General features: G+C 42.2%; 3 protein-coding genes across 4 annotated transcripts in view; 2 read left to right on the top strand and 1 right to left on the bottom strand.

The window, feature by feature from the left end:
- Positions 1-19462, bottom strand: part of LOC110779764 (amino acid transporter AVT1I) — a 32400-nt gene that overhangs the window by 9684 nt on the left and 3254 nt on the right. The window contains exons 2-3 of the mRNA XM_056828719.1: positions 3450-4057; positions 2854-3300 (exon numbers count right to left, since the gene is read on the bottom strand). Coding sequence (XP_056684697.1) covers positions 2854-3300; positions 3450-4057 — 1055 coding nt within the window. The remainder of the gene's footprint in view (positions 1-2853; positions 3301-3449; positions 4058-19462) is intronic.
- LOC130460908 (uncharacterized) lies at positions 8538-15682 on the top strand. Of its 2 annotated transcripts, XM_056828717.1 has the most exons (4): positions 8538-9356; positions 9562-9674; positions 13216-14228; positions 14319-15682. In XM_056828717.1, the coding sequence occupies exons 3-4, from the start codon at positions 13533-13535 to the stop codon at positions 14922-14924; spliced, it is 1302 nt and encodes a 433-aa protein (XP_056684695.1). In that variant the 5' UTR covers positions 8538-9356; positions 9562-9674; positions 13216-13532; the 3' UTR covers positions 14925-15682. The 2 variants fall into 2 exon arrangements, with proteins under 2 accessions (XP_056684695.1, XP_056684694.1); XM_056828716.1 differs by having other exon boundaries at positions 8538-9674.
- On the top strand, positions 9662-13222 carry LOC130460909 (uncharacterized). Its single transcript, XM_056828718.1, has 2 exons — positions 9662-11879; positions 12066-13222. Exons 1-2 carry the CDS (start codon positions 11700-11702, stop codon positions 13137-13139), a joined length of 1254 nt encoding a protein of 417 aa, XP_056684696.1. The 5' UTR covers positions 9662-11699; the 3' UTR covers positions 13140-13222.

Genomic DNA, 19462 nt, shown 5'->3' with positions numbered 1-19462 from the left:
GAGATAACATTTCTGATGGTAGTAGGGGTAACTTGGGCCAAGCAGACATTCCAAGCCCGGAATATTTTCTCAACAAAAGGGTGCAGAGGAAAGCGAAGCCCAAAATCGAAATGCTTCGCATACACAGCAATATGGCCGGGAGGACAGTCAAATATAGTTGCACCTTCATCCGGCACTACCAGCTTATACTCAGCCGGTAATCCAAGAAAGGTCCCTCCATGAACCACATGATTCTTCTTTATGATCAGATCACGCCAAGTCGTCAAAATCGCGGTTGTACGAGGAAGACTTTTTAAGGGAGGGAGTTCTTCTTTCCTATGAACATCCGTGGAGTTGTCGGTAAAATAAGGCTGCTCTTTAGCCTCATCCGCAAGAACTTCAGCGACTATCACGTCGGCCGGATCGTCATCATCTGAACCAATACCGTCGTCTCCAGTGTCTGCGTCATTCCTACCAGAAACGCCAGCATCATCACCATCATCACCCCTATGATCATCAACATCCTTGCCGGCGGAATCCTCGAAGATGGAATCACCATCGGAGTATTCGCCGGTAGCCATATCAATATCATCATTAACAGGCTCTTTACCAGGGCGGCGGCCACTAGTGCTAGCCGGTTGTTCGGAAGCCATCCTATCATCCTGACCAAAAGAAACACCGAAGTTGCCAGTATTAGTTCCATACTGCCCGTGGCCACTGCCGGCGGAATCCAAGAATTCCCGGTAATCACGAATATAATACCGCACCGAAAGGGGAGAAACATCTAAAGCAGGCTCAGAAGCCGGAATAGGATGCTCATGAGACCTCATTTCCCGTATCATTTGAGCCCGCAGATGATGTAGGGCATAACAACGCTCTCTCTCAGCCTGATTCAAACCCTCGTCATAAACCTCACGAATGGCAGTCCGTCTTAAATTAGATTGAGAGTACGGCTCCTCCCGGGCCCAACTACAATTACTCTCTCGAGGAACACTCCAACCGGTAAACCCAGAAGGCTGAGAAGAAGGGTTGTCCCCACCCAAATTTTTGGTCATTTTGTTTTTAAGGCGGCGGATAATTAAAAAATTTGACACCACAGAAAAGCAAAAACAAAAATATATATATAGCAAAGAGTAGCAAAATAGAGGAGGGGGTACCTACTGTTTTTCTGGAGTTTGAAATACAAATGAAGCACGCGAAAGATAAAAACAGGGAGAACCTACAAAAAACACATAAACGAAAGAAAATCAAGCACAAAAATAAAAGAGAGGAAGAAAAACCCGAAATTCAGTAACAACGAAAAGGGAGGCTAGTAAACCTTGGAAAATTCAAACCACAACAACAGCAAAAGCTTGAGAATCAAACAGCAACAAAGTTTAGCGAAAAACCCCAGAGGAAGAGAGAGAGAAAGGTCGGAAGTTCAAGAAAAAAGTGGACGAAATAAAAAATCTCGAAGAGGTTAAGGGCTTTTATGGGTCAAAGGGGGGGGTATGCGAAACGTCACGACCCGTAAGTCAAGCAGTTAAAAGGTCAGTTACACTCGAAATAAACGACCCAGATTAAGCGCACCAAATAATGCTCGGGATGAAGGCCACGTGGGAGAACGTGGGTAACAATCTCCCGCCACTTGCAAGATAAAAATTCAAATAATGCCTAGTCACCCACAGCATCTTCAAGGTGGCCAGTCGTCCAAATCTTTAATCAAGGGGGCTAGTTGCCAAAAATTTTCTATAGGGGCCAGTCGCCCTAATATGTTATCAAGGGGGCTAGTTGCCAAAAATTTTCTAAAGGGGCCAGTCGTCCTAGTATTATCAAAGTCGCCCTAATATGTTATCAAGGGGGCTAGTTGCCGAAAAATATTTCTTTTCTAAAGGGGCTAGTCGTCCAAATATTTTTTCTTATTAGGGGGCTAGTCATCCAAATGTTCTCTAAGGGGGCTAGTCATCCAAATGTTATCTAAGGGGGCTAATCGTCCAAATTATTTCAAGGGGGCTAGTCATCCAAATGCCTTCTAAAGGGGCTAGTCGTCCAAATATTTTTTCTCAAGGGGGCTAGTCATCCAAATGCCTTCTAAAGGGGCTAGTCGTCCAAATGTTTTTCAAGGGGGCTAGTCATCCAAATGTTTTTTTTAGAGGGGCTAGTCGTCCAAATATTTTTTCTTATTAGGGGGCTAGTCGCCCGAATGTTTTTTCCAAAGGACCTAGCAATGTAATTCTTCATTCAGAGCGAAGGCAGTCGGCAAACTGTTCGCGGTCTTTCCTCACAAACACCAGCAACACAGTCTACGCCCGCACTTCACTCTGAGGGGGCTAGTTGTACCACCAGGTATCAAAATAGAACTTATTTTTTCCGGTTTAATCAGAGCAAGCGCAGCAATTGTCATATATGCGCTTACTCTAAGGGGGCTAGTTGTACGGGGTGTCCTACCGGCACCACTTGGTACCGGCAGAACTCCCCGTAGGTAAACTTAACCTGCAGATAATCTGGTCATATTAGGAACAGAAGGGCTACCGGCAATATTGGGAAAGACCCCTACCGGCATTATCATGAAGATAACCAACCAAGGGTCACTATCAACAGGTCGCTATCTAAACACAAGGGACCCACCTGATCGTACCCTTGGATTGGTCTATATAAGGAGCACCTCATTTATTGATATGAGGTACACAAACACTTAAACACACTTTTTTCTTACTCTCTAATCATCTCTTAATCATCTCATAATCTCTCAGTAATCTTACTTAAGCATCGGAGGGGGGATCCTCGAACCACCCCCGAGGCTAGTTAATCCATTCTGTTGTGCAGATACCAACCGGCACTCTCGACAGGAATCCAGTATCCCACAGTCAGCTGTTCTCATTCCACACCCGGAACAGAATGCAAAACGGCTATGATAAGAGCTTGTTCACTTCCTAGTCTAGAACCTGAAATCTTCCAGAAGCACAAGCATGGAATCGTAATTGATGCAGTAACGCTTAAAAATGATCCGACCAGAGATATAAAATGCCCAAAGAAAGGAAGATTTAGCGCTATAATAGCTTGACTAGCAACAAGAGCTGTCCGGATGAGAATTCTGAAGGACCTTTTCTTGTGGTAATTCGGAAACCAGCTCTCAGTTGCACTGGCAACTGGTTCTAACATAAGTGCGTATTTAGAAAGTGGACTGACCAATGTTGTATATATTGCCACTTTTGAGCTCAGTTTTTCAATTGGAAGGTTTAGAGTTATCTCTGGATTTAACTTTGAACCGAACATCAGATAGCCAAATATTGCGATGGAAGCATAACTGATGGTCATGCAGACGAAACATAACAGTAGTACCTGTAGTAAAATGGAAAATGGAAAATGGAAAATGTGTAAGTATAGAGCAGATTCTGTAGGGAGATTGACTAAAATAAATTGACTTAATTATAATGACTCGAACAAAACCCAAGTTGAATGAACACCTCTAGCTATAAGGAAAACTTGACCTTTGAGAAGTTGTGCTTTTTCTTCATGGAGTGGTACAGAGTAGGGAAAACAGGATGAGCACAATAACAGAAGCCATATAAGCTGACAGCCGTAGGGATCCCTGACCAATTCAGAAGCTCACCTTTGCTGTGGAATCCAATACCCTCAAATGTGCCAACCCATAAAACCGATATAATTATCATTACAGAAGCTATAACACCAGTAGCGGATATGTAAGAAAGGATACTTATGTTACTCAACCAAACGGAAGGAGTAATAAGAAGCGCAACAATCAACACAAAACCTTTTCTTCCTCCAAGTTCTAAACCAAAGACATTGAAGTTCATTTTTGGAAAAAGATTATGTAGATTGTCTCCTTCCACAATCAAGAAACCTGTTACGACCAAGTACAGCTCTGCACACATAAACACCGTTACAACTGTTCTCCCTATATTCCCAAATGCACGTTCTCCAATGTCAGGGAAAGATGTTATACTTGGATCCACTTCCATACATCGTTTAATAAGCAAGCCCGCATAAAAAGCTGCCACGGCAATGGCAAACAGTAGTAGCACACTTAACCAACCACCTGATGCTAGAGCATATGGTACTGACAGTATTCCAACTCCTGCTTAATTAAAAGGTCTCAAATCAAGCTATCAAGACCATAATAATCCCCCGAACCTAACCATCACAAAAGCTACCTCTCTTGCCATGGAATTTCTTAAGTTTCACCCTCATAATGTGCAGCCACCAAAGGTCTGGTCGAGTAATGGTGACCCTCCCCTTCCTTTTCGAAATAATATCCATGTGAACGTGGATGCATCCTTTATCCACCATGATACCCCATCTAGTATTGCAGGTGTTTTTCGTGATTCTGCAGGTACTTGGTTACTCGGCTTCTCAAAACTAGTTTATGCTGTGTCCCCCCTACATGCGGAATTGCTGGGAATTCGAGAGGCTATGGAGGTTGCCAAGACAAAATGTAATAGCATCACAATTCTCACTGATTGCTTGCGTGCAGCCAAAGCGCTAAAGAACCATGGTCTAGAAACTAACTGCCTCTCGAACACCTATCTTATGTGCAGGGAGTTGCAGGAGGCATTTACAACCGTTGACTACAAGTTCGTGCCAAGGAAAGACAACGTAGTAGCGGACACTTTAGCTAAACGAAGTAGGAAGGATGACTTTGTAGTGAATGTAACTAGGATGTTTCCCCATCCCCCTAGTTATTGTTTAGTTGATTTGCTTTTGGACTGTAGTAGGCTGTATGCCTCTAACTCAACTTAAGTAATGTTGTTTCTCCTTAGTTTACCAAAAAAAAAAAGACCATAATAATCAACCATTCATCGGAATATTTTTTTTTACTATCAATGCAATATTTTTACTAAGAAAATTTGTAAATAAGGTAGTCGATATAAAAAAGGAAACAAATTAGAATATTAAGATTCTCCTACCTTTTATGAAACATGTATAATAAGTTATATAAGTTAAATATTTTAGTTTCCAATTTAAATCATGACACATAAGCATGACATGTCATCATTGTGACACGGGTTAAAGGTTGTATGTTGCAACCTTTATCATTTTCGCTCTTGGAAAATGATTTTCCCTTTTTCAATAATTTCCGTTCTTTGCGTTGACAAGGGAAGATTTTGGATTTTTAATAGCTAAAGTTATGTAAAACAATTTCCATTTGAAAAGAAGGAAAATCACTTTTCCTCTTTTATCTCTCTCTTTTCTCTTCCCATAAATCCTTATCCATCTACTGCCATTTTCATTTTCTCTATGATTTTTCTTGTAAAGAAACAAAAATTCTTTGGAAAATCAAATTTTCACTGAAATTGTTTTCCGCCAAACAAAACAAAGTTTAAGAAAAGTTTATTTAAAAATTGCTTCATCCCTAGTCTACTCTGACATATTTTATAAATTTGAAATGCCAGTGATACATGGTATTCTAGCTGACTACTACGGAGTACCTCCATAGTCCATACCTTCAGAAAATAATTGTTACATTTACATAATCAATAATCAATGATACTATGCATGTCAATTCTACGTAATATCAACATCACTTTATTTAAGTACTCCTAGAAATTAGCTGACATTTCATATTTGCCAAACATCCTAAAATGAGCTAAAATAAATCCAGTGAGTGGTTGTAAGTAGACCTGTAAAATGGATCGGTCAGATCGAGTTATAAGAAGTTACTTTCGGCTTCAGGTTAATTCTGGCAGGTCACTTTCGGGTCCGGGTTTATAAATGTTTGTTGAAGAACCACAACTTTCGGGTTCGATTGGACCAAATGGGTTGAAAGATTATAAAACGCGTATTATGTTTTTATTAATTAATTTGGTTAATAAATATAAAAAATAAGCGCATAAATTAACAAATTTTCATACACAATTTTATATTTAGTCAACTTCAAGCATAATGTGACGCATAATTCAAAACCAAAATCATATTACACCCAACAATATGAACAACAACGTTTTTATTGTGCTTAAAGTTCCTCATAATCTCATTTATTACTATAAATACAACAATTTTTAATCGGTCGGGTAAAAACGGGTTCGAATAAAATCGGGTTACGGGTAAAAATTTTGTTTAAGACCCAGTATTTTCGGATCGGGTCGTAAGAATTGAAATACAATGAGCTAAAGAAGTTGACTTAATTTGATCCAAAGTGATTAATAGAGTAATTTAAAAAAGTAGATAATCTAAATTAACACCTCAAGTTTTGTGGCAGCTAGTTTAATAACATTTTCATTCTCATGGGACAGACCAAATTTTCATTAGAAAATTTTATGATCAACTCCCACGAGTATCTTCTTCACTGCATACTTCATTGTCCCATCTACAATTTGACCCCCTAAATCAATTCAATATGTTATACTTCCTCCGATTTTTAATACTCGCAACGTTTGGATTTTTTACACTATTTACATATTCTACTTTGACTACTATTGATGATTTATAAGTAAGATAAAATATAGTAATGTAAGATGTTGTTAGATTCGTCTCAATGTGTACTTTCAAAATATCAATTTTTTTGTACTTTTTGCTTAAGGAGAATTAAAGATATTAATGATCAAAGTTGTGCATTGGCATGCGTGAAATTGACAAACGTTGCGAGTATTAAAAATCGGAGGAAGTATATATTATAAGATATGTTGGGTGGGATTAATGTATCGGGTTATCTAAGCTGGGTCAAAGTGGGTTGAGTTATGTCAGATCCTAACCTCACCCGGTTGACCCACCAGCGGCCATGCTGGTCCGGATGGGCCGTGCACTCTAGCTTTACGGCAACGTGTATGGGTAATATAGTAATATTGGGCGATGCGGATGCCTATTGAGTATTGAGTATTGAGATATCACATTTGCTTATTTGTTTGATGTGTATTTGTCTTGCTCGTTTGTAACAATGCCAGTGTCCACAAACTCACAAAGTGGAGTACTACAATGTAAATAGCGGCCCCACTTATCCCAACTTCGATCTAGTATAGCCTGGGTTCAAAGTAAATATCAACTTGTGGACTACAAAGTATCCACGAGGATGTATTTTCGGATATTTAATATTTGGTTGCAAATGCATATGATAGCAAAAGACAAAATTAGAAAAAAGATAAAAAAATATTAAATGGTACTTTTTTTAACAAAAAATGGTACTTCCTTTTTTGTCTTTTAGCTATTTATCTTTTAGCTGATATTTGTATTGCCACACATATCCGATCTCCGAAAAAACGACCCCAAGTATTAGGGGTGTTCAAAAATACCCGACCCACATTACCCGATCCGCTGACCCGGTAAGAAATAACCGGGTATTAATCTTATTTTTCCCAAATTAGTGGGCCGGGTACCCGACCCGCTTAAAATGACTTATTTCGGGTCGGGTCATGGGCCTCTCTTTGATGGTCGCGGGTACCCGAAAACCCGTTACTGTGTGACTTTTTTTTAATTTTTAAATGACAAATTTGGGTGTAATAGGGTTTTTCTCGTTCACTTTCCCTTAGCAGCCGCACCTTTCATTTCTCATACTCCTTCCCAGTTCCCAGTACCAACAATTACTCATCTTCTTCCAACAAAGCATCAACTCTGCATGTACTTTCTCCATGAAAGTATTAACTCTTCTATCTATCTATTTAGCTTTGGTCATATTTGTAAGAGATGGTCGTGAAAATTTTGTTTGAAGCTGGTGTAATATAGCATCGTACATGTCATGTGTCGATTATTGAAGTCATGTTAATTATGGATCCGACCATTGGTGGTCGAATTTGACCACAAATGACTTAAATTCACGGTTCCAGTGGTCAAAATCAACCATCAATTGATCAGATATTAACATGTAGGTTGTTATATAACGACGCCCATTTTCGCCGTCGACACCAATTAGTCAGATCTAAAGACGATAATTAAAGAATTGTTGCTTGATCGTATGTTTTTCATTTGGAAAGCTATGAAACTTTTGGTGTTTTGTTTGCATTTTGTAACAGAATTCTTAATCCTCTTTAGTTTGACATTTATTTGGCTGGGAAATTCATTTTTCTTTTGTTAATAATGTAGAACTCGATGGTTTCTAAAGTTTGGTAGGGATGAATCGCATGAAGTTAAAAATATCCGGGTACCCTGTGACCCGACCCGTAATAACCGGGTACCGGAACTGGGTACCCGGTTATTACGGGTCGGGTCATGGGCCGACTTTTCAACTACCCGAAAAAGCGGGTACCCGCTTTTACGGGTACCCGAAAAGCCGGGTACCCGGTAATGAACACCCCTACCAAGTATTCACCTATACAATACTCTTATTCTCCTGTTCCTCACTCGTGAGCACTTACTTGAGTAGTCATTGTTTTGGAGGTAATTAAGATAGGAAAAATTACTTTAAATAATCTAACCTTTCAACCATTTTCCGATAATAATCCAACCTTTTGATTATTATCTAATAATCCAACATTTGTCCCCCTTTAACTTTTATTGCACCTAACCGGTCACCAACCTGATACAACAGGTACCATGTACACGTGTCATTCTGCTATTCGTTATAATTTATTTTTATTTTAAAAAGTAAAATTTTGATTCCTCTTTTCTTTTCCTTCACTCCTCCTTATTTTCCTTCCTCCACAGTAAACAACATACGCCATAGCAGCCTCCTTCTATGCCCACCCTTAAATCCTACCACCATTATCTTATTTTTGATAATCCTAATTGTTTAGTTGATTTTTTGATTTAAAAATAAATAAATATATTAATGCTTAAAAATGTCAAACGCAAACAACACATACCATATTCAACCTTTTCACTCAAACAACAATAAACACCATCCACAACATCTACACCATTGACAACATCGATGAAAACAACTCCAACAACATTAATGCCCATTTCTTTCTCCTCCCCCTCCAACGCACCCCATCGCATCTCCGGACTCCACTAAGGACATCTTCAGCACCACCTACAGAAGAACACCATAATCCCCAAATTGATTTTGTATATAACATAATTGCGACCGCACGTCGGGTTCGATGGGAGAAGAATTGGTTGGAATTGGAGTTACGGGGTTGCGTGAATGGGATTAGGGTGTTGATTGCTGTTGGAGATGAAGATGAGGATGGTAGATTGGCAGAGGTAGAGAGTATCAGGAGTGGGTTAATGGTTTAGGGAGGGGGGTAGGATTTCATGAGTGAGCTAGAGGGTGGTTTTCAGGTGGGGTTGGCAGCATGGTAGTTGTTGGGAGGGGGTAGAAGAAAGATCAGAGAATGAATATGGAGGCGGAAGAAAGAGGAAGAAGGATGAGGAAGGAGGTAGAAAAATTGACCTTTTTAACCGGTTATCGGTAACTTGGGTTCAATAAAAGTTAATGGGGTATAAAGGTTGGATTATTAAATAATAATTCATAAGTTGGATTATTAACGGAAAATCGTCAAAAGGTAGGATTATTTAAAGTAATTTTTCCATTAAGATAAGTAGCTAAGGTCAATAGCTATAACTCTATCAGGTAAATAGCATTAGTCGTTGTTTACATTTTTTACATGTACTATTCACCTTAATACAATAATACCTAATACCAACTTCTACTTAATAAGATGGCACACAGTCACACATCTACCTGCGTTTTTTTGTTGTCTTTTTCAGGTGCGAATTAGGGAGGAGGCGTAGTACAAATTACAAATGGTTGAAGGACATTCGAACCTGACACCTAACGTACATAAACCACCAACATTGATCATTAGGTCAAGATATTTTTGGTATGTATGGTTGTGCGTAAGTTGGCTACTATGACTTATCGTTCTTCGGTATAAGCAGTACTTCCTCCGTTTAGAAATAGTTGCATCACTTTGACTTTCACGTTTGCCAACGCACAACTTTGATCGTTAATATATCTGATTATTTATTAGTAAAAATAATTTTTTTTTGATAATATGCAAAATAGACATTGAGACTAATCCAACCATTTTTTTATACTTCCTCCATTTTTTTATTATTGCACCATTTCCCTTTTTCGGAAGTTGCATATTAATTGCACCATTTCCTTTTTTAGTAATTTTACTTACATAAAATGACATTTTTATCCTTATATGGGTGGTGGGGACCAAACCCCACTTGTTCTTTACCTAAAAACTTGTACTTAATCACATGGGTATTTTTGTCACTCTCTCACCTTTTACCACATTTCTTAATTCTTGTGCCCAATGTAAATGGTGCAATAATAAAAAAATGGAGGAAGTATAATAATATTTATATTTTATATATGTGTAAAAAGAGAGTCAAAGTTAATATATAAATAGTGTATAAAGTGAAAGTGATGCAACTATGGAAGTATAACAGACCTGTATTACACATACTCATACTCATACTCATACTCATACTCATACTCATACTCATACATACAAACCCAAGTTAGTGATTAGTGAAGGCGGCATTCTTCACATTTATTAGTGTAAAAAATAGGGCAATGACGGAATTGCATGTGATGATTCTAGATTTCTGGGTACAGATAGATGTTGCTGTTGCACCCTTTTATCAACTTCAACTACTCCAAATATCATTCTCAATAATTGTTCCGGTATGATTTGGGAACGGTTGGAGATGTCTTGCTGGTTGAGTGCTGCTGTTATCCTGATGATATCCTGCGCAGATAACAAAGATGAACTAGCCTCGAGGGTGATTCGAGGATCCCCCCTCCGATGCTAAAGTCAGATATGATGAGTGATAAGTATTTTGGTTTTAGTGGAAATGATAGTGTTTGCGTACCTTTTGTCATAAATGAAGCCCATATATATAGGCGCGGGTCGGGCGTACGGACAAATGGGTCCTACCCGATTGATAGCGACCCGTTGACCTCTTGGTTTGGTCACGTGCCTCCTCCCTACCGGCTTGTAAGAGATGCTGGTAGGGAATAATAACTGCCGTTAAGGATTATTTGCCTTTATCCTTAACAGTTTGGCGATGCTACCAGCCAGCTGGTAGCATACCCGTACAACTAGCCCCCTCAGAGTGAGCATATCTGTCTTGACGGATGTGCTTGCTCTGAAAATAGTGCTCTCCCTACAACTAGCCCCCTCAGACTGCGCGCTTTCCGCGAAATGCTGGTGTGTTTATGCGTTAAGTGCTGATTAGCTTTCTCGTAGTGAATACCACCTGTAATTTCGCTGAAACTAAACAGATAGGGTGTCCTGCTCCCTCTTACCGATATGCTCCTTTGGGGATGCTTGGACGCTGACTAGTCCCCTTGAGATTTTGGATGCTGACTAGCCCCCTTGAGATTTTGGATGCTGACTAGCCCCCTTGAGGTTTTGGATGCTGACTAGCCCCCTTGAGGTTTTGGATGCTGACTAGCCCCCTTGAGATTTTGGAATTTTTTAGGAAGTATTTTGAATTTGTACCGCTTAAATTTATTCCACGTGTGATGCATCTGCGTGCTATGCGACGCGTGTCGCTTTATCATTTTATTTCAATGGCTGAGATTTGCTCTGTCCTTTCAACTTCCTTTAACTGTCAAATCGCCCGTTTTCCTCGATTTTTGACTATTTAACTTTCTTTTCTTAAAACGTCAAAACACTTTCGCTCTTTTCTTCAAACTTTTCTCTCTCTTTCTCAAATCTTCTCCTTTGTTCCTGTGAGTTATTTTTTCGGCGCTGTTTCTGTTGCTGACTGTGGTGCTTGCGGAAGTGTTGTACCTCGGTTCTGGGCTGCTAAATTTCCGTTGTGCGAGAAGGTATAGTCTTTTTTGTTTTTGTTTCTTCCTTCGTATAGGTTTATATTTGGGTGTAATGTCGAGTGAGCGAGATAGTGATAATGTGTTGAGTGGGGCTGGGTATGACGATGCTGACCCTGCGTCTACCTCTGAGGATGTCAATTTTGAGGATGATGATAAACCGTCTGCCTCTGACTATTTTGAGCCGTCTTACGAGGATGCTGCAAAGGAATTACAGGCTCATATGCGCAAACAGGTACGAGCCGACATTCGTCATGATTTGAATTTAGTAGATAACTGCGAAACAATCCCGGCAGTGGATGCTCCCTCTATTGCCCTTGAGTACGAACTTCGATCATGGACGCAATTTATGGACCCTGCCGGTAAAGGATATGGTGACTATGGCACTAATTTTGGCAATGTTGTTGTGTCTTTTAACCAGGATGCCGTCAGGGGTGCCCATCTAGAGGACGTGGCTGGTGGGAGCCGTCAGATGGATGAAGGGGAGGTTAGCAGTCGTGCTAACGATGCTGCGGGGTCCGATAACTCCGCCGGTAGCGGTGGGGGAGAGGATGAGGATATAGGGGATTCAATTTTGGAGTCTGATGATGATATTGGCCAGTTGTGGGATGATGGTGAAGACGTGACCTCTCTATGTGAGCAGGTTTTGAGAGAAGGGGATCTGGATGTGGAACCAGATTCCGATACGGAGGAGATGAGCTACAGGGTTGAGAGTCCTCCTCCTGCTGGTAGTGCCGTTTACAAAGCTAAAATAATCAAATCTTTCCGTGATAGGGCTATCAAAGACGACCATCCGCGCTGGGCCAAAGAGTATTTGAAACTGCCCAAAGGGTACCGTCTCGTGATTCCTGCTGAGGGGAGTGTGATTTTGGATTGTCCTCCTGATCATATCGGCGTGTATGCCCATCATCTAGATTTCGACCTCCGATTTCCTCTTCATCCTTTTATAGAGAAGGTATTCCGGGCTTGGAATGTATGTTTGGCGCAGGTAACGCCTCAGGTAGTGAGGAATGTTGTGGCTTTTACCTGGCTGCTATCTTTTAAACAATGGCCCCAAACCATTAACCTGTTTAGGCGGCTGATTTGGTTGAAAAAGTACAAGAAGAAGTCTGGATGGTGGTCTTTTTACACCAAGGCAAGTAAAATGACAGTCAACCCCAAGCTGTCTAGCTGTAAAGATTGGGAAAAGAAGTTCTACTGGTTGAGAGTGCCTTCTGATTTCCCCATTCGGACTCGCTTTCATCTCCCCCGTCCTCATATGAACCATTACCCCATTCGGGAGTTGGGTTTCAGGGAGAAAAGGGCCCGTCAGTTTGTGTCATGTTTGCATGTTGACACCGGTTTGCAGAAGTCTGTGACCGTTCCTAAGTACTGGTTGCCTCCTGCTAAGTATATTTTGGGAAATGGGCCGCTGTCTGCAGTTGGCTTGTGCCACACCCATACTCTTGGTATGATCGTGGGGCTGATAGCTATATCCCCCTCTTATATTGTTTAAAGTATGCTTTTCTTGTTTTGTATGTAATGTTGTTTGTCTGTTTTTTAAAAAAAATTTGCTTGTTTTTTCTTACCAGGCCTGCATACTCTCAACTTTGCTATTCTTGGCTTGGGTAAAGACGGTCGCCCTACTAACAACAACCCTCCCAATCCGAAGGGTGTGTTTTCTACTCTGTCGACCTACGCGACCCAAGCCAACAAAAAGCGTGGCTCGATTCGGGAGGAGGTTGTGAGTGAGTCTCCTGCTAAGAAGACAAAGAGGTTAAGCTCCATACTAGCTCCCAAACCGCTTTCCATCCGTGCACCTACTGGAGTTGTTTTCAAAACCATTCATACTGCTCCCGATAATCCTGCTCCAAAACCTGTCTTCAAAAACGTTCATACTGCTCCTGATATGGCCGGTGGTTTTAAAAGTTTGGATTGCGGTCGCGGTGCTGCCCTTACTGGCAGGCGTCCTCGTGATCGTAACCAACCCTTCACTCGGGTGAATCGGTCTCGAGTGGATGGTACTGCGCAGCCTGCCCCTGACAAGTCTCAGCAGAAGTCTCCTGAGAAGGGTTTTGAATCAGCTGCCGATGTGAACATCGCAGGCCAAGGGGGTGATGTTGTTGCGGATGTTGAGCCGATAGCCCAACCAGACTTGATGGTTGTGGATCTTATGACTCCAACCCGCCAGAACCAAGAGCAAGAGGTAAATGATACTGATGTTGCTGGTATGGGCCAGAAGACTCCTCCTCTCATGCCTCCTACTCTTCATACTTCTTCTGGGTATGTTCGCCCTAGCCAGAGTGCTGGTACCAGCTCTGGTCTGAACATGGGTGTCTTTGTCCGTCCTGGGGAGTGGATTGAGAAGACTCCGATTTGCCTATCCCCCAAGAAGATGAAGTACTTTGAGGTTCCTCCTGGTGAGCCTGATGAACCCTGGAACCCTAAAATCGATCTTCTTCGTGGTGAGTCGATACTCACCGACGACTGCAAAGGGGGTGGTTGTATGGGTTGGAGGGCTTTGAAGGATCTGGCTACTCCTCGCGACAATCCTGCTGCTGAGATTGACGCGCCGGCTGCCCAACATATGAATGATATGCTCAAGGTATGCAATCGGTGTTATTTTTATGGTATGCTTTTCGTATATATATATGGTATGCAATCGGTGCTGTTTTTAACGAACTGTCTTTTGTAGGCTTGCAACTCTGCAGTGGAGCTTGTGAAGCTGTACCTTTGCTACCAGGAGCAGAATGAGGCCCTGCAGAAGAGGCAAGCTGATTTGGACCAACAATTGGGTGATACCAAACGTGATCTGGATCAGAAATCCTCTGAGCTGGAGAGGTTGAAACAGCGAAACAAAGAGCTGGAGAGTGTTGCGAGCCAGTTGACTGCAGAGGAGATTAAGAATAAAGAGTTGTCTGAGAAGCTGCAGGAGGCAGATGAAAATGCCAAGACTGCCTACAGAACCGGTGCTCGAGATGGTGCCTTGCGTTTCACCCGTAGTCAGACTTATAGCAAACGCATTACTGATAGTCACAACGGTGGCTGGTTTGCGGCTCATCGCTGTGGTGTGCATGGCATTGGTCTAACACAGGAGGATTGCCAGGATATTGAGTATGCATTCTTGGTGGAGCAGAAGCACAAGGAACCTACTGGTTGGGAGACACAGATCATTCCTGAAGAGATTATTCAAAATGCTGATCCTTTGACTCTCCCTCCCATTGAGCTGAAGGAAGAAGACTACCTGGATCCTGCCCTGCTGTCTTCCAGTACCAACCAGACGGATCATCAACAAGTTTGAAGGTGCGGGCAGTCATCACCGGTATCATCCTGTGGTTCATCTGGCGTTGCTGCTTTTAAAGATTAGTTTATTTTTTTTAAACGCACTTTTGGTATCAGCTGTTTGTGGCACTTTTTGCCCTGGGATATTTTATGCTTGTTTTTTGTAAACTTTACCTTGTGCCATTTTTAATCAGCTAACAAATGTCAGTTTTGGTGTTGGCTGTCGAATTTGCTTTATTCAGATGGTGTTGCTCTTATGTTTATGATATTGTGTTGTTTGCTTTACTTTTCCATTTTATGCTTGCCCTCATTTATGCAATTGTGCTGCTTGAATCTGGTACTTTACCCCGAGTCAGCAAGCTGATAGTAGCCTTGCTGGCCTACTTTAAGGGTTTGATTCGTATCACCCCGAGTCAGCAAGCTGATAGTAGCCTTGCTGCCCTACTTTAAGGGTTTGAATCATGATATTTGACTATACATTACCCCGAGTCAGCAAGCTGATAGTAGCCTTGCTGACCTACTTTAAGGGTTTGGTTCGTATCACCCCGAGTCAGCAAGCTGATAGTAGCCTTGCTGACCTACTTTAAGGGTTTGAATCACGATTTTTGATTATACATTACCCCGAGTCAGCAAGCTGATAGTAGCCTTGCTGACCTACTTTAAGGGTTTGATTCGTATCACCCCGAGTCAGCAAGCTGATAGTAGCCTTGCTGACCTACTTTAAGGGTTTGAATCACGATTTTTGATTATACATTACCCCGAGTCAGCAAGCTGATAGTAGCCTTGCTGACCTACTTTAAGGGTTTGATTCGTATCACCCCGAGTCAGCAAGCTGATAGTAGCCTTGCTGACCTACTTTAAGGGTTTGAATCACGATTTTTTATTATACATTACCCCGAGTCAGCAAGCTGATAGTAGCCTTGCTGACCTACTTTAAGGGTTTGATTCGTATCACCCCGAGTCAGCAAGCTGATAGTAGCCTTGCTGACCTACTTTAAGGGTTTGAATCACGATTTTTGATTATATATTACCCCGAGTCAGCAAGCTGATAGTAGCCTTGCTGACCTACTTTAAGGGTTTGATTCTTCTGCTTTGAATTCCTCGACTTTCTTTCATTTCATGGACCATAACAGGCCTGGCTCAATCGGCCTTTTTGGGTTAGTGACTACACATAAAACTTTCTAAGGACGCTGGCGTTCCATGAATTTTTTAGTGCTGTTCCACCCATATCCATCAGCCTAAAAGCTCCTGGTACGATTTCTTCCCATATCTGATAAGGCCCCTCCCAGTTTGGGGTTAACTTCCCTTGGACCTTTGCCTTGCCTGTAGCTGCAGTTCTGCGGAGCACCAGGTCTCCTACTTCAAGCTGTCTGTGTTTTACTCTTTTGTTGTAGGCATTACTTATGCGCTGCTTGTAAGCCGCCGACCTGATTTCTGCTCTGAGTCTGATTTCTGGTAGAAGATCCAGCTCCTGCTTTAACAGTTGATCGTTCTTGTTTTCTTCATAATGCTGGATCCTGAATGTAGGTAACCCTACTTCTGCTGGTATCACTGCTTCTGATCCGAAACATAGACGGAATGGGCTCTCTCCCGTTGCTTCCTTAACGGTGGTTCTATTTCCCCAAAGTATCTCTGGAACAATATCGGCCCAACCAGCCTTATAGTCGTCTAGCTTCTTTCTCATTGCTGCCAGTATCTGCTTGTTGGCAGCTTCTGCCTGTCCATTGCTTTGGGGATGACAAACAGAAGAGTAGGCAAACTTGACTTTGTACGTACTCAAAAAACTTTGAACTGGCGAGCAATCAAACTGTACCCCATGGTCCATCACGATTGCCATCGGTAATCCGAACCTGGTGATTATATCTTTCCATATGAACTTTTTGACCTGATTTGCAGTTATCTTTGCCACCGGTTCTGCTTCTATCCATTTGGTGAAATAATCGACTGCCACTATCAGAAATTTTCTTCCACCGGATGCCGTTGTGAATGGTCCCAGAATGTCCATTCCCCACTGGGCGAACGGTATTGGATTTAGGATTGGCATGAGATCGTTTGCAGGACGATTGATGACTGCTGAAAAAACTTGACATTTTTCACATTTCTTGACGTACTCCTGTGCGTCTGTTAGCATTGTCGGCCAGTAGTATCCTTGCCTTTGGCATTTCAGTGCAAGGGTTTTTCCTCCCTGATGATTTCCACACACTCCTTCATGTATTTCTTCTATCAGTTGTGCCGATTCGTATGCTGATATGCATCGTAACAGAGGCAAGCTAAAACCCCGTTTGTAGAGTTGGCCTCTGATGATTACAAACCAGCATGAGTTTCTAATCAACCTTCTTGATTCCGTTTTTTCTGCAGGCAGGGTTCCATCTCTCTTGTATGCCCACAAGGTGTCATACCATTCAGGTTGGCTCGTGATTACCATGACCTGATTTCCCAATACTTCAGTGCTCCTTCGATGCATGACTTCCATCATTACTGATTTTACCAGAGCACTTGAGCTGGCCAGTTTTGACAGGGAGTCTGCCAACATGTTCTCTGATCGGGGTACTAATTTTATTTCGAAGCTTTCCAACTGTGCCACTGACTGTTTAAGCTTTTCGGCGTATCGTTTCATGGATTCTTCCTTCGTTTCATATTCTTCTGAGAACTGGTTTGCTACCAGTTGTGAGTCGGTTGTAAGCCTGAGCCTACGAGCACCAGCTGCCGTGCAGATCTGTATGCCAGCGATTGCGGCCTCGTATTCTGCCTCGTTGTTTGATGCCTGGAAAGAGAACTTAATAGCATACTCGAACTGGTCTCCTTCCGGTGAGGTAACTATTACCCCTGCTCCTGACCCTGATTTGGTGACCGAGCCGTCTACTGCTACTTCCCATATTCCTTCCTTTATTTCCTCCTCCTGGTATGATGCTTCGACTATGAAGTCAGACAGTGCTTGGGCCTTTATAGCCATTCTGGGCCGATATTCCATGTGAAACTCTGATAGTTCAATTGCCCATTTTAGGAGTCTACCTGATGTGTCCATTTTTTGCATTGCTTTTTCCAGTGGGTAGTTTGTGAGGACTTGGATCCCGTGTGCATCAAAGTAAGGTCTCAGCTTTCTGGCTGCAATCAATACTGCCAACCCCAATTTTTCTATCAAGGAGTACCTCGTTTCTGCTTCTTGCAGGATGTGGCTGACAAAGTACACCGGTATCTGTGTTTTATCTTTCTCTATGATCAGAACTGCTGCTACTGTGTGTTGAGAAGCAGATATGTATAGCTGCAGCGTGTCCCCTTCCTCTGGTCGAGCTATTGTGGGTAGGACTTGCAGGTGCCGTTTTACTGCCTCAAAGGCTGCTCTTTCTGTTTCTCCCCACTTGAATTTCTTGTTTTGTTTTAACACGTTGAAAAAGGGCAACGCCCTATCTGCTGATTTGCTAATGAACCGAGTCAATGCGGCCATTCTTCCTGTTAACTTTTGCACGTCTTTTATGCAACCGGGTTCTGGTAGATTCATAATTGCATCTACCTTATCTGGATTGGCATCAATTCCCCTTTCGCTTACTAGGAAACCTAGGAACTTTCCTGATCGGACCCCGAATACACATTTCTTGGGGTTTAACTTCATCCTGAACCTCCTCAGAGTTTCGAAAGTTTCTCTCAAGTCGTCGATGTGGTCGCTGGCCAATCGGCTTTTAACTATTGAGTCATCCACATATACCTCTATGTTCCTCCCTTTCTGGGAAGCAAATACCCTATCCACCAACTTCTGGTAGGTTGCTCCCGCATTCTTCAGCCCAAATGGCATAGCCTTATAGCTGTATACCCCTGAATCTGTGATGAAGGCGGCCTTCTTTCTATCGGCTTTACACAAGCTGACTTGGTGATACCCTGAGAAGGCATCCAGGAAACTCAAAAGAGCGTGGCCACTTGTTGAATCTACCAGCCTATCGATTCGTGGCAATGGATAGCAGTCCTTGGGGCACGCCCCATTCAGATTTGTAAAGTCTACGCACATTCGCCAACTGCCATTTGACTTTTTTACCATGACTACGTTGGCCAACCATTCGGGGTAATCACAAACTTCTATGAACCCTGCTTCCAGCAGCTTTTCCACTTCTTCTTTTATTGCAACATTTTTTTCACTGGAGAAATTTCTCTTCTTTTGCTTTACCGGCCTGACTGACTTGTCTACATTCAGACGGTGCACTATGATGTCTGGGCTGATACCGGGCATTTCATCTGCAGAGAAGGCAAAGACATCTGCATTTTCTCGTAACAGGCCGATGAGATTGACCTGCTGATCTGCCTCCATATCGGCACCTATTCGTACCGTTCTTTCTGGAACTCCTTCTACTAATTCAATTTCCCGAGTTTCTCCATCTGCAGCTGGCCTTGGGATGCAAACCGGCCTTTCATCAAAATTTTCCATGCTCAAATCGCCCCTCTTTCTTTTGGTTGGCATGTTTGCTTCTCGGGCAAGGCTGGTTTTCGGCACCATCCTTCCTGGTGCCTTTATCGCTGTCAGATAACACGATCTGGCAGTCTCCTGACTGCCATGTACCCTTTCTGTTC

The sequence above is a fragment of the Spinacia oleracea genome, chromosome 5 (assembly GCF_020520425.1).
Source record: "Spinacia oleracea cultivar Varoflay chromosome 5, BTI_SOV_V1, whole genome shotgun sequence".
Classification (NCBI taxonomy): Eukaryota; Viridiplantae; Streptophyta; class Magnoliopsida; order Caryophyllales; family Amaranthaceae; genus Spinacia; species Spinacia oleracea.
Note: the sequence above shows the minus strand (reverse complement) of the source record. Positions and strands in the feature narration are given on the sequence as shown.

What these genes read in the sequence shown, in the direction of transcription:
- LOC130460908 (XM_056828717.1), top strand. Translation starts at nt 13,533, where the DNA reads ATGGCCGGTGGTTTTAAAAGTTTGGATTGCGGTCGCGGTGCTGCCCTT. An exon ending in ATATGAATGATATGCTCAAG is followed by an intron (nt 14,229 to 14,318) that starts GTATGCAATCGG and finishes TGTCTTTTGTAG; the next exon opens with GCTTGCAACTCTGCAGTGGA.
- LOC130460909 (XM_056828718.1), top strand. Translation starts at nt 11,700, where the DNA reads ATGTCGAGTGAGCGAGATAGTGATAATGTGTTGAGTGGGGCTGGGTAT. An exon ending in AGGCTCATATGCGCAAACAG is followed by an intron (nt 11,880 to 12,065) that starts GTACGAGCCGAC and finishes TCTTTTAACCAG; the next exon opens with GATGCCGTCAGGGGTGCCCA.